We start from the raw sequence: 12,569 nt of genomic DNA on the forward strand, positions 1-12,569 counted from the left end.
CAGCTGCACAGTGCAGGGAGGGGACCCCACAGTGCCAGGCTGGGGTGATGCTGGGGGCGTGCCCCTTGAGGGTGGGGTCGCAACCAGGAGGGGTCCGGGCCACCTTCCTGTGCAGCTCCTTAGGGACTCAGCCCCAGCGCTGGTGTCGGCCACGCAGGCAGAACCACAGATCTTTGACGCCTTGACACAGGCAGGGTCCCCACCAACACCACAGCCCCTTCCTGTGGCAAGCATTCCAGCTGGCCACACAGGAAGGTTCTGGCCTCCCCGCGCAGCCTCAGCAGGGGGCTGTCAGCTGCCTGACGCCCAGCGCGTCGCACATCGGGGTCTGGTGCTGCAGCTCCCTCACTTGTCTGCCCCAATCTGTTTAACTGTGGCCATGTCCTTAGTCCTGCCCTGGACTGCCTGCATGCCACTGCCCAGCTTCATAACCCCTCCTGGTGGGTCCCTGCCCTTGCCTGTAAAGTGGGGACAGCCTAGGGCCGGCATTGTGGCACAGCTCTGTGACACCAGTGTCCCATGTGAGTCCCAGATGCTCCATTTCCCACCCAGCTCCCTGCTGTGGCCTGGGAAAGCAGCAGAAGATGGCCCAAGTGCTCGGGGCCCTGCACCCACGTGGGAGACCCGGATGGAGTTTCCTGGCTTTGGTCTGGCCCAGCCCTGGCTATTGTGGCCATTCAGGGAATAAACCAGCAGATGGAAGATGTCTTTTTCTTTATCCCTCTCTCCCTGCCACTCTGCCTTTCAAATAGATAAAATAAATATATATTAAAAAAAAAAAAAGACAAAGACGGGGACAGCCTGGCCTGGACAAGCCGGTGGCACGAGGTGTACCCATGAACAGTCTCACCGCAGAGCCCACCCTGAAGGGAGCTCAGGTGTTGTGCAGCCCTGCCTCATAGAGGGTGCCATCTGGGGTATAGCGAGAACCCAGCAGGGCTTACAGTGGCACCAAAGGGGACCTCAGTCCCCCACCCCGGGCCTGCTTGCTCTGCCAGGTGTCCCGGGCAGAATCTGCCCCGCCAGGCACCCACACGGCTCGGTCTTTCGGATGAGGAAGGAGCAGAGGTTCTGAGTGGTCAGGAGACACAGGTGGGTGCTACGAGCTGGGCTGGGCTGCAGCTCTGGGTCCACACCCTGGCGCTCACCCTCCCACAGGCCCAGTGTAGCCAGTGAGCGGTGACAACACTGGCCTTGCTGGGTCCAGCACCCAGGCACAGGGGAACCTAAGACCTGGCAACTCCCAGAAGGCGCTCGGGTGCCCCTCAGTCTAGCGAGGCACGGGGCTCCAGCTGGGGAGGCAGGCTCAGGCTGGCGTCCAGAGTTCCTCCGGCTGCTTGGGGGTGGGGGAGGGGGCACGGAAATGCATGGAACTCATGCCATCCTGGGAGTGGGAACCAGGCGGAAGGGCATGCAGAGGGGCACTGTGGGTGGTCGGTGACTGTGGGCAAGGTACCCCTGCCACCCCCAGGCAAGACAGGTGGGCGGAGCCTCCTCCCTCTGTCCAGGCTGGGCGGCCTGCACATCGAACACAATGCCTGGGGCTCAGGCAGATGGGCCAGCAGGAGATGGGCAGCAGGCGTGCCCAGACCAGTGAGGCCCCCACCACTGCAGCCTGTGGAGAGCAGGTGCGGCCAGAAGGAGGGAGGCTCTGCCAGCACACACGCCCCCCCAGTCAGGGACCAGGCCGTGGTTCCAAGTACACCTTTACTGCCAGGACAGTACGTGAGGGGAGGGGTCCTGGGCCTGCAGCCCGAGCTCTGTCCTAGGGAGGGCACAGTACGGCCTGCAGGTCCTTGGGCAGGGAGCCAATGGCCATCTCGATGTAGAGCTGCACCCGCTGCAGCGTCACCGCCTTCACAGGGAGCTGGTGGCCCTGCGCGCGCACCTGCAGGGGCAGCAGAGGTCAGGGCCAGGAGCAGCGCAGGGGGGCGGGCAGCGGCTGGGCAGGGCTGCGAGCCTCACCAGCTTCTCCCGAAGTTTCAGGACCAGGTCCACGACCTCCACCTCCGACTTGTCCTTCATCCAGGTCTCGATGTCCTGCCAGGGACATCACTTCCATCACTTACGCCCTCCCTCCCGCCCGGGGCCTGTGCCCTGCTCCCCACCCGGCCTCTGCTCACCGCCTCACAGAGGGCCTCGAGGTGCAGCGCCTCCAACTTGTGGGCCATCTCCCTGTGCCGCTGCCGGTACCAGCCATCGAAATGAGGGGACTTGAAGAACCGTCTGTGTGCGACAAAAGCTGCGGCTGAGGGGCTGACCGTCTGCTGGGCCTGCCGTCCACTCTCCTGTACAGGCCCAGCCTGGAGACCTAGCACACGTGCAGCTGAGCTGGGCTGACCGTCTGCTGGGCCTGTCGTCCACTCTCCTGTGGCCCAGCCTGGAGGCCTAGCACACATGCAGCTGAGCTGGGCTGACCGTCTGCCGGGCCTGCCGTCCACTCTCCTGTACAGGCCCAGCCTGGAGACCTAGCACACATGCAGCTGAGCTGGGCTGACCATCTGCTGGGCCTGCTGTCCACTCACCTGTGGCCCAGCCTGGAGGCCTAGCACACATGCAGCTGAGCTGGGCTGACCATCTGCTGGGCCTGCTGTCCACTCACCTGTGGCCCAGCCTGGAGACCTAGCACACATGCAGCTGAGCTGGGCTGACCATCTGCTGGGCCTGCCGTCCACTCACCTGTACAGGCCCAGCCAGTCGCCCTTCAGGATGCAGGTGAGCTGGGGCCCTGAGTGCTCCAGGCTCCGCAGAAAGTCCTCCTGCCGGAAGGGGCGGATCTGCGGTGGGGTCTGAGACAGGGTCTGGGTGAGCTGAGCGCGTGGCGAGCACAGCCCCACACAGGCCCTGCACTGGGCTGGTTGGGACGGACCCAGGACAGCGTCCCTGAAACCCTCCAGGTCCCGACACACACCCCCTCCCCCGACGTGAGGGGCCTCTGGCAGGTGCAGGGCCCGCCTCCTGCCCTGGTGGCCCCTGCACATCCGCACTTCCTCCAACCTCTCCTCCACGGGGTCACCTGCCCACGACCTTCCCTCCTCCAGCAGCGGGCTGGGGTTCACCCTCTCCAGGCCCCTGGACCCCCACCTTCCAGGGCGTGATGTTCTTCTGCAGGGGCATGAGGCTGGCCATGTAGTGTTCCTGCAGGGGGAGGGGAGTCAGCCTGGGCCACGGCACCTGCCCCCCTCACCCCCACCCCCGCCCTAGCCCAGGTCCTCACCAGGGGGAAGATGAAGCTCTGTGTGAGCTCCAGGAGGTGCCGCCGCAGCAGGGCGCTCTGCAGGTCCCCGGGCCGCTTCTTCTGCACACCCTGTGGGGGAGGGGCTGAGCCCTCAGGGCCTTCGCACCACACCAGGGACCCCGTCCAGCCCCTGCCCCACCTGTACCTTCAGCAGCCGCTTGAGCAGAGCCTTATCCCGGTGCAGGTGGGCCGTGTAGGCAGTGTAGAGGCCTGGCAGGAGGGCAGAGCTGCATCCCAGCCTCTGGGCCTCCCTCCAACACAGGCAGGGCTGGACCTGCACCTCTCACCCCACCCCACCCCAGACGGAGGAGATCCCCAGGTCCCACGAGGACTCAGGAGGGCTTGGGGGGCCTGGCTACCCCCACTGCCAAGTTCCAGACAGGACCCCACGTGGAAGGCAGCCCACAGCACAAGCGCAGGGCAGCCCCCACTGGAAGGGCCCCAGCACAGGGCACAAGCACAGGGCACAAGCACAGGGCAGCCCCCACCGGAAGGGCCCCAGCCCAGGGCACAAGCGCAGGGCAGCCCCCACTGGAAGGGCCCCAGCCCAGGGCACAAGCACAGAGCAGCCCCCACTGGAAGGGCCCCAGCCCAGGGCACAAGCGCAGAGCAGCCCCCACTGGAAGGGCCCCAGCCCAGGGCACAAGCGCAGGGCAGCCCCCACTGGAAGGGCCCCAGCCCAGGGCACAAGCGCAGGGCAGTCCCCACTGGAAGGGCCCCAGCCCAGACGTACAGACCTGGTTTGGTGTCAAGGGTCTTCAGCCGCGAGGGCTTTTTCAGCTTGACCTGCTTAGGAAGGTCCCCTGCGAGGTGTCCAGTGGCCACGCTTCAGGGCCCAGCTGTGGCCACGCCCACAGGCTCAGGCACCGCCCCCTCCCATCCCTAAGCAGAGGCGGCTTCGGAGCCCCACCCTGACCCCCAGGACTGCTCACCTGACATCTTGGGCTCCCCGACCCGGAGGACATGGGGCCAATGCTGGAGTGTTTTGATAAAGAAAGGGTTTGTGACTCCCAGAACCACGTTGGGTCTAGAGAGAGAGAGAGAGAGAGAGAGAGGGGGGCAAAGACAGGCCCGGGGAGCTGCAGGGAGGGTGTGGGAGGTGGGGCGGCAGCACTCACGGGGCCTGCGTGCGGGTGGTGAACTCCTTGAACTCGCTGTCGTGGATGGTGAAGTAGGGGCGGAAGTCGCAGCAGAACTTGAGGGGCTGCAGGCAGCTGCGGGAGCCGACAGTAGGGAGCAGCCGAGGAGGCACAGCCTCGACAGCCCCGCGCCCCCCGCCTGGCCCAGCAAGGCAGGTACCTGGTGAGGGCCAGCACCAGCTCTGAGGACACGTCGGGCGAGGGTGCCAAGACCAGCAGGGGCTCCCCCAGGAGCATGAGTTCCCACAGCATCTGCACGTGGGTCAGCACAGGCCGGAAGCACCTGGTGCCAGGCAGGGAGGCTGGGGTGGGTACCCTGCAAGGCGACCCAGGCCCCTGGACCTTGCTCTCCCACCGCTCTCCAGGTTAGCCCGGGTGAGCACAGAGCACTGGCCCAGCAGGAAGGCAGGGGGAGGGGCGCTCACAGTCGTGAGAGTGTGTGTCCCTGACAGTCCACTCACACTGGGCCTGGCCCACGCAGGGCGAGACAGTCTCAAAGCCCAGCCTCCCTGCCCGCTTTCCTCTGGGTACAGACGCGGGGCCCAGGTTTGCTTTCTGTGTACTTCCACCAAGGGTCACTGTCCTGAGTTACCCATGGCGAGCGGCCCCCTCCCCGCCACACGCACATGGTGGTCTCTGGTGGGCTCACCTGAACAGGTCCAGCTCATGGACACTGGCGAGGACCACTGGGGCTGGCAGGAGGTTCTGAGAGGGGAGGGTGAGTCAGGACCGGGGGCCAGGCTGGTGCCCCTTGGGCCCCAAGCAGCACCTTGGGGACCAGGAGAGACCCAGGGCCCCTGCTCCACCACAGCACAGGGGAGGGTGTGACGCTCCCAGCCCTGCCCCGAGACACAGCCACCCCACAAGGCGAGGTCCCACTTCTGGTCAAAGTCCAGGCCCTCGGCCTGAGCCCCCACCTGGTCACACTGCTTCAGAGGGCTGGGTTCAGGCTTGTCCACCCTGGAGGGGATGTGTGCCTGGGGAGGAAGAAAGCAGCTGCCAGAGGGCAGGAAGCCTCCACGAACCCGCGGCACCTGCTCCCAGCCGGCCGGCCTCACCTGGATAACAACGCCCATGACAGGCAGGTTCAGGGTCTGCCCAGGCACAGGGGCTGGCCACTGGTCAATTTCGTTGCACACTGTGAACACAGGTGGCCCGTGTCAGGAGCTCTCCCTGAGAGGCAGCCTGCCAAACCCTGCCCACGCCGCCCATTCCTGCTGGCCACTCACCTGCTTCCAGGCAAGGGGCCAGCTTGTCGAAGTACTCGGGGGCAATCAGGCTGAGCAGGGACTGGAACAGCCGGACAAAGGGCAGGCGGGACACCAGCACCAAAGACTGTGGGGGATGCAGGGCCGGCGAGGAGCGGTCACCCCTAGCCATGCAGCGGGCTGCAGGCTTCCCCAGAGTTGGCCCAGCTTGGGCTGACATGAGGGGACCAACGCCTGTTTCACAGCGCCGGGGAGACCCTGGCACGGCAGTGGGGTGGGGCTGGACACCAGGGCCCCCCCCAGAGGGAAACCCACAGTGGCCAACGTTTCGGGGACAATCTCCCCGGGGCAAGCTTTGGCTCTCAGCGTCTGAGTTCGAGACTGAAGTTGAAGGCAGACATTGGCGCAGCAGGTGAGAAGCGGCTGGGGACACCTGTGTCCCACACGACAGTGCCCGGGTTTGAGTCCCGGCTCTGCTTTCCATCCCAGCATCCCGCTGCTGAGGACTCTGGGAGTCAGCCGTGATGGCAAGAGTGGTTGGACCCCTGCCACCCACGTGTTCTTGGATCCCGACTTCAGCCTAACCCAGCCTTGGCTGTTACGGGCATTTGGGGCGTGAACCAGCAGATGGGAGATATCCCTCCCGCCCTCTGCCCACCCCCCTTTCCAATAAAATAAAATTTAAAGAAGACTAAAGTGGTCCCAAATGTGACAGTGTGAGGCCCCTCCAGCCAGCAGTGAGGAGCAGACAGGGCCTCCCGGGAAGGGTCAGCAGGCGCGCTGGCCCTGCGGCCAGGGGAGGGCCCCTCAGAGTGGGCAGGCGGCTCACCTTCTGAAAGTAGCCCCTCTTCACGGAGCTGTCCTTCACCTGCCTGAAGTAGACATAGCCGAAGTAGTGGGCTGGGTCCCTCTGCAAGGAATGAGCGTTGGCCACGCCCCTAGGACGGCCCAGCAGGGGCAACAAAGCTCAAGGGACAGGAAGGCTGGGGGAGCTGCTGTCCCTGCACTCCGGCCTCGCCGGGCCAGGCCTGGGGTCTTTGGCTCAGAAGCGGGCAGGACCACAGGCAGCGAACATGACTGCTGACCCAACGGGCAGCTGAGGTGGCAGGCGGGGGCTCGGGGGCGCCATGGTCAGCCATGCAGATGCCACGGACACGCGGTGCAGAGGGAAAGTTCCAGGGTCTGGCCAGTCTGCTAGGAGCTGGCCCACCCCCGGGGCTCAAGGCGGTCAGGGACCCCACAGGACAGGCTGGCCACCACCTCTCCTGCCACACAGGACCCAGGCACTCACTTGAAGGGACTAACACCAGCCTGACCCCCGCAGGGCCCCAGGGGACAGGGGTCGGGTGCGGAACGGCCAGAGAGGCCCGCAGCTCACCTGCAGCGCCACGGGGGCCCCGCTGTTGTAGCGCCTGTCCTCACTGTGCCAGGGGCTCCTCTGGCCTCCACACTGACGCATACGGAAGCTGAACTGCGTGTCCCCCAGGCAGCCTGAGAAGCAGGGGCCACCACATGGGTCAGTGCTGGGCCTCTGCTCGGCGGCGGGGGGGGGGGGGGCTCTGTTGGCCTAAACGGTGTTGAGGACAGCCCAGTCCGTGCTTCCCCACAGACTGCCCGCCTCAGCCCAGCCCAGCCCAGCCCGGCGTCTGCTCAGGGGTCTTGGGATAAGCTCAGCACACAGGACACACCTTCAGCCTGTCTAGGGAGACAGGCTCCACCTTCCCAGACAGAAATCAGGCCCTGGACAAATGGCCATCCCGACACCCGTGCTCCAGGGGCAGAAGAGGGGAGCAGGCCCAGCTCCCGGTGGCCACAGCGATGGGGTGGACGAGCCCACACTCCACCTCTTTCCATGTGAATCGGGGAACCTGGCCACATGCTGCGACCAGGGCTCTGGGTGTCCACTGACACTGGGCAGCACAGGTGGCCCAGGGCCCCACCCGCCTCCGCAGCCCCAGAGCCAACACCCAGTCCTGGGGAGAGCGCGGGGCTGCTCACCTGAGTGCGAGTCGGGAAAGGAGAGGTAGCAGATGCTGCCCTTCTGAAACACAGAATCCCCAGTGAGGGCCGACTCGCTCCCGGTGCTCTCTGCTCCCGAGGGCTGGGACCTACCTCCTTGTCCGTGAGCTGGAAGTCGCTTGGGTACACCAGCTGCGCGGAGGACAAAGCACTAGGTGAGCTGTGTCTGCGAGGTGTCCAGCTGGTGCGGTGCCCTCTCCCCCTGGCTCTCTCCCTGGCCTCCAGGCACTCCCCCGACAGCTGAAGCTTCTGGCCGCCCACCTCCGGGTCCCCCTCAGCCAGGGGCCAGCACACTGAGTGGACTTCCTGCCTCCTCCTACATATCCTGGCCAGCCTCCCTGGCCCCAGCATCCAGGGGGAGGCTTTCAGAGCCCTCCTGGGGCCTCCTCTCTCGCCTGGAGTGGTCACAGGGCCCTGCCAGAGCTTGGCCTGGGAACTCCACCCACCCGGGGTGCCACAACGGAGCTCCCTGCAGCTTGTCAAGAGGCAGAGCCCTCAGAGCCCCCATTCCCCGTGCCTTCTGGGCCGGCCTGGCTCTCCCAGGCAGCCGTTGTGCCTGGAGCTGCCACGCCTGCCCTGAGGAGCTGGGCCCAGGCTGGAAGGAGCCCTCTGCAGTGCGCCCTGAACCCCACGGAGGCGAGCCACCGGGCCTGCTCTGCTGAAAGGGCCCTGCTTTTTGTCCTTGTCTGGTCTGGGCCTGTTGCTGCGTCCCACCCGGCCTTTCCAGGGCAAGGACCTGTCCCCCCCCCCCCAATACAGTCACTGTGGAACACGCGCACACGCGTCTGGGGTAGCCCAGCACAGGCAGGTGTGGCCGCTGACTGGATCAACGGACACCTTCATCCGAGGCGTCTCCAGGGAGGCTGGTGGGGGGTGCCCTGCGCAGCACCTGGCCCAGGGCAGGACGGAGCAGGGAAGGCGGAGGAAAGGGGGGTTCCTCTCTGTCTGTCCTGGAGCTGGGGTGCTCTTTCCCCTGCCCTGCAGCCCACAGCTCGGACCCGCCACGGTTCTCAGGCCTTTGGCCTCTGCCTGAAAGTCACGGCATCAGCACCCCTGGTCCTGAGGCCCTCAGACTCGGGCCGAGCCGCGCTCCAGGTCTCCAGCGTGCAGGGGCTTCTCAGCCGCTCCACCTACAGGAGCCGAGCCCCCAGTTCCCTCTGCTGTCTTTCAAAATATTCTACTGTTCCTGTCTCTCTGGAGAACCTAACATCAGAGGGGAGCACAGTCAAGAAGCCCTCAGCTGGGCAGGTGCCACGAGGCGCGGCAGGGCCTGGTGTGCGGCACAGCCGGTTCAGCCACCCCCTGCGATGCTGGCATCACGTCAGGCTGCCAGAACCAGTCCCGGCTGCTCTGCTTCCTCTCCAGCTTCTTGCTAACGCACCCAGGATGGCACCAGATGTCCACACATGTGGAAGACCAGGACTAGGTTCCTAGCTCATGGCTTCTGCCTGCCCCAGCTCCAGCTGTTCTGGCCATTTGGGGGTGAAACAGCGGATGGAGGACCTCTCACTCACTCTGTCACTCTGCCTTCAAATAAATAAATCTTAAAAAAAAAAAAAAAGAGGAAGGAGGGAGTCAGGAGGGAGAGATGGGAAACTAAGGGGACCTGTTAGGGGGGCTGGGCCCACTGGGTGCTCAGCAGAGCTCCGTGAGGGGCAGGGCCCACCAGTCACTCAGGACAGGACAGCCAGAGACAGCCACAGCCTGGTGCCCACTGGAACAGTCCTGGGCTCCTGCAGCATCTGACCAGCCACCTTGGCCTCCGGCTCCATGTGCACAGGGGACGTGGGTGTCCCAAGCAGTGGCTTACCACGCTGTGCCACAACACACACCTCCTTAACTTCGCCTGGGGTTTTAGGGAGCAATTTGCACAGGCTGGGTAACCTCTTACTCATTTTTTTTTTTTTTTTTGACAGGCAGAGTAGACAGTGAGAGAGAGAGAGACAGAGAGAAAGGTCCTCCTTTGCCGTTGGTTCACCCTCCAACGGTCGCCGCAGCCGACACGCTGCGGCCGGCGTACCGCGCTGATCCGAAGGCAGGAGCCAGGTGCTTTTCCTGGTCTCCCATGGGGTGCAGGGCCCAAGCACTTGGGCCATCCTCCACTGCACTCCTGGCCACAGCAGAGAGCTGGCCTGGAAGAGGGGCAACCGGGACAGAATCCGGCGCCCTGACCAGGACTAGAACCCGCCTAGTGAGCCGCGGCGCCAGCCCAGGGAACAATTTGAAAAAGGCACTGGGGTAAGAGAGTGGGCTCTGCAGCCCTAGGCGAGTCACCTCCCTGTCCACACTCCGTAACTGCACCAGTGTGTCCAGTGGGGACGGTGTGTGGGCACCCACAGTGTCAGGAGCCCACGGGTCACTTGTCCACTCAGAAAACTGGAAGAGCCCACAGGGACCTTGGAAAGCATCTCCCAGGCAGAGCCACGGCTTCCCTGAGGACACCTCTGGGAGTCCAGCAGGGCCAGCGGCTACCTCTCAGTCCCTCCCTCTGGCCCTGGTGAAGTCTACATCCCGGACAGTCCCCAGTTGGCAGCTCCCCATCAGCGTCATGGCCACATCTTCATCCCCAGCTCCAGGAGACGCTGCCCCGCGGGCAGGTGGAGGCTGGCTGGCAGTGGGGAGACCCCCGGGAAGGCCCCAGGCCAAGAGGAGCAGGGAGAGGACACACAGCCAGGGGTGCAGCAGGAGGGACACAACCGCGGGGCCTCGGCTCCACGTGAGCCAAGCGGTGCACGGGGTTTTAAGGAGACATAGACTCCGGCGGGGGGCAGTGGGGAGGAGGATGCCAGAGACGGTGGGCCTGAGCTCCAGGGCGACCCCGCGCCTGCTGGAGCGGCTGAGGGGTGAACATCGGAGGCCGACAGCCGCGGCAGGCATCTACCCGGAAAAATCAGAAGGGCCCGCCTTGGTTGGGCCGTGTGCGGCCCTGCCGCCCCCACCCCAACGGGAACTCAGCAGCTTGCTCTGCCCTGCTCTGCCTGCGGAGCCCTCCTGGGGCCCTGAGGAGGGCGGAGGCCGAGGCCTGTGCAGGGGTGCGACGCGCGCGGCGGCTACACGGGTGCACCTGCCTCCCGGTCCGCTGGCGGCGGCGGGGGCGGGGACCGGGCGGAAACCTGCGCACCAGGGGAGGGGGCGCGGCCCGCCGGCCGGCAGCTCACCTCCAGCGCCTGGCCCAGCTCCAGGTCGAAGGTGACCACGCACACGCACTCCAGCCAGGCGGAGAAGCGCGCCCAGGGCGCGGTCGGGGCCCGCGCCGAGCGGCCCGCCGCCGTCGGCTCAGCAGTGCCGGGGCTGCCGCGAGCCCGGCGGGGCCCGGCGCCGGACGGCGCATCCATGGCGGCGGCTCGGGGCGCGTTGCCGGGGGAACGCGAGAGGGCGGTGGCCGCGGACAGCGCCTGCGGGACAGCGCCCCAGAGCAGTCGAGCGGCCGCCTCGGAGCAGAGCAGCCGGCCGCGGCCGCGGCCGCGCGCGCCCCCTGACGCCGGAGGAGCGCCGGCCCCGGAGCGCCGCCGCGCGCACCGGCCAGCGGGCCGCACTTCCGGGACGGGGGGTCCCGCCTGGCCCCGCCACCTCGGACGCCCCTGTCGCCCCGGCCGGCGGCTCCGCGCTCTGCGGCCGCCCGGGCCCCGCGCGCGCGCGCGGATCCAAAGGCTGCGGCCCGCGTGGGCGCCCGCGCCCGCCCGAAGTCCCAGGCTTGCCTGTGGCCCCCACGCCGCTGAGCGAGGTGCGGGGCGAGGGGAAGGCGGGGAGCGCAGCGGGTCCGCCTGCCTCGCCCCTCGAAGGCGCGCCTGGGAAGCCGCGGCTGCGAGCCGGGCCGTGCGTCCCGGGTGCTTTTGGTTTGCTTCGGAGGAAAGCCCTCCCTCTTCCAGACGGCCGGGCTGCGGGAGCTGCCCCCAGGCCTCCGGTGGCGATTGCGCCTGGAGTGGCCTGGGGGCGGTCAGGGGATGCTGTCAGGATTCCCTTCCATCATGCCCACAGCTGCGGGGCAGGTCAAAGCCAGGAGCCAGGGACTGCAGGCCATCCATGTCGCTCAGTGCTCGGCTGTGGGAGGCAGGTTGGTTAACCACCAGCCGAAATGCCTGCCTCACAGAAGTACCACCCTGCGTAAGGACGGCAAGTCACTAAACTTGCGATACAAGTAAGGGGCAGCCCAGGACCGCTGGGGTGATGAGCCAGCACGCGCTGTTAGGAACACGTGCAAGTGTCCAGAAACTAGAGTGAGGGGCCGGCATCACGGTCCAGTGGGCTAAGCCTGCCTCCACGCCAGCATCCCAGATGGGTGACAGCTGCTCCACTTCTGATCCAGCTCTGCTAATTCACCCAGAAAAGCAGCAGGAGGTGGCCCAAGAGCTTGAAACCCTGTGCCCACGTGGGAGACCGGGTGAAGCTCCTGTCTTCCGCCTGATCCGGCCCCTGCCGTGGCAGCCATTTGGCGAGTGAGCCAGCCGATGGAAGCTCTGTTATTCTGCCTTTCAAATAAAATGTGTTGTGATCATCCACCTGCCTATGTAGAATCTGCTTCTGAAACTAATGTTGTCATAGTTTATTATTCATTCCTCTGTCCACCAATCCATATTATTTTTAGAGAAATTTATTTTATTAAAGATTTCTTTTATTGTGGCTGGTGCTGTAGCACTGCGGGTAAAGTCACTGCCTGCAGTGCCAACATCCCCTGTGGGTGCTGATTGGAATCCCAGCTGCTCCACTTCCCATCCAGCTCCCTGCTAATGTGCCTGGGAAAGCAGTGGAGGATGCCCCAAGTCCTTGGGTCTTGGCCATCCATGTGGGAGACCTGGAAGAAGCTCCTAGCTTCAGCTTGGCCCAGCCATGGCCACTGCAGCCATGCAGGGGTGAACCAGCGAATGAAAGATATCTTTATCCTCTCTTTGTAACTATCAAATAAATAAATCTTTTAAAAAAAAGTTTAAAGAGATTTATTTAACTTGCCCGACAGGCTGAGTTACA

At 65.2% G+C, this 12,569-nt stretch overlaps 1 protein-coding gene across 1 annotated transcript; it reads right to left on the bottom strand.

Annotated features, from left to right (window-relative positions):
• Window positions 1-1,693: 1,693 nt before the first annotated feature.
• Window positions 1,694-11,025, bottom strand: DENND6B (DENN domain containing 6B). The gene is made up of 20 exons (XM_002723231.5): window positions 10,763-11,025; window positions 7,698-7,736; window positions 7,584-7,626; window positions 6,964-7,076; window positions 6,415-6,495; window positions 5,607-5,712; window positions 5,436-5,515; window positions 5,295-5,354; window positions 5,027-5,082; window positions 4,538-4,660; window positions 4,357-4,452; window positions 4,171-4,265; window positions 3,976-4,041; window positions 3,384-3,448; window positions 3,218-3,307; window positions 3,085-3,138; window positions 2,680-2,789; window positions 2,124-2,226; window positions 1,966-2,040; window positions 1,694-1,888 (listed from the first exon to the last, which is right to left on the bottom strand). Exons 1-20 carry the CDS (start codon window positions 10,937-10,939, stop codon window positions 1,766-1,768), a joined length of 1,755 nt encoding a protein of 584 aa, XP_002723277.3. The 5' UTR covers window positions 10,940-11,025; the 3' UTR covers window positions 1,694-1,765.
• Window positions 11,026-12,569: the final 1,544 nt, after the last annotated feature.

This window comes from Oryctolagus cuniculus, chromosome 11 (genome assembly GCF_964237555.1).
Source record: "Oryctolagus cuniculus chromosome 11, mOryCun1.1, whole genome shotgun sequence".
Taxonomy (NCBI): Eukaryota; Metazoa; Chordata; class Mammalia; order Lagomorpha; family Leporidae; genus Oryctolagus; species Oryctolagus cuniculus.

What these genes read in the sequence shown, in the direction of transcription:
- DENND6B (XM_002723231.5), bottom strand. Translation starts at nt 10,939, where the DNA reads ATGGATGCGCCGTCCGGCGCCGGGCCCCGCCGGGCTCGCGGCAGCCCC. An exon ending in GGGCCCCCGTGGCGCTGCAG is followed by an intron (nt 6,496 to 6,963) that starts GTGAGCTGCGGG and finishes CATTCCTTGCAG; the next exon opens with AGGGACCCAGCCCACTACTT. An exon ending in GACTGGCTGGGCCTGTACAG is followed by an intron (nt 2,227 to 2,679) that starts GTGAGTGGACGG and finishes TGTCGCACACAG; the next exon opens with ACGGTTCTTCAAGTCCCCTC.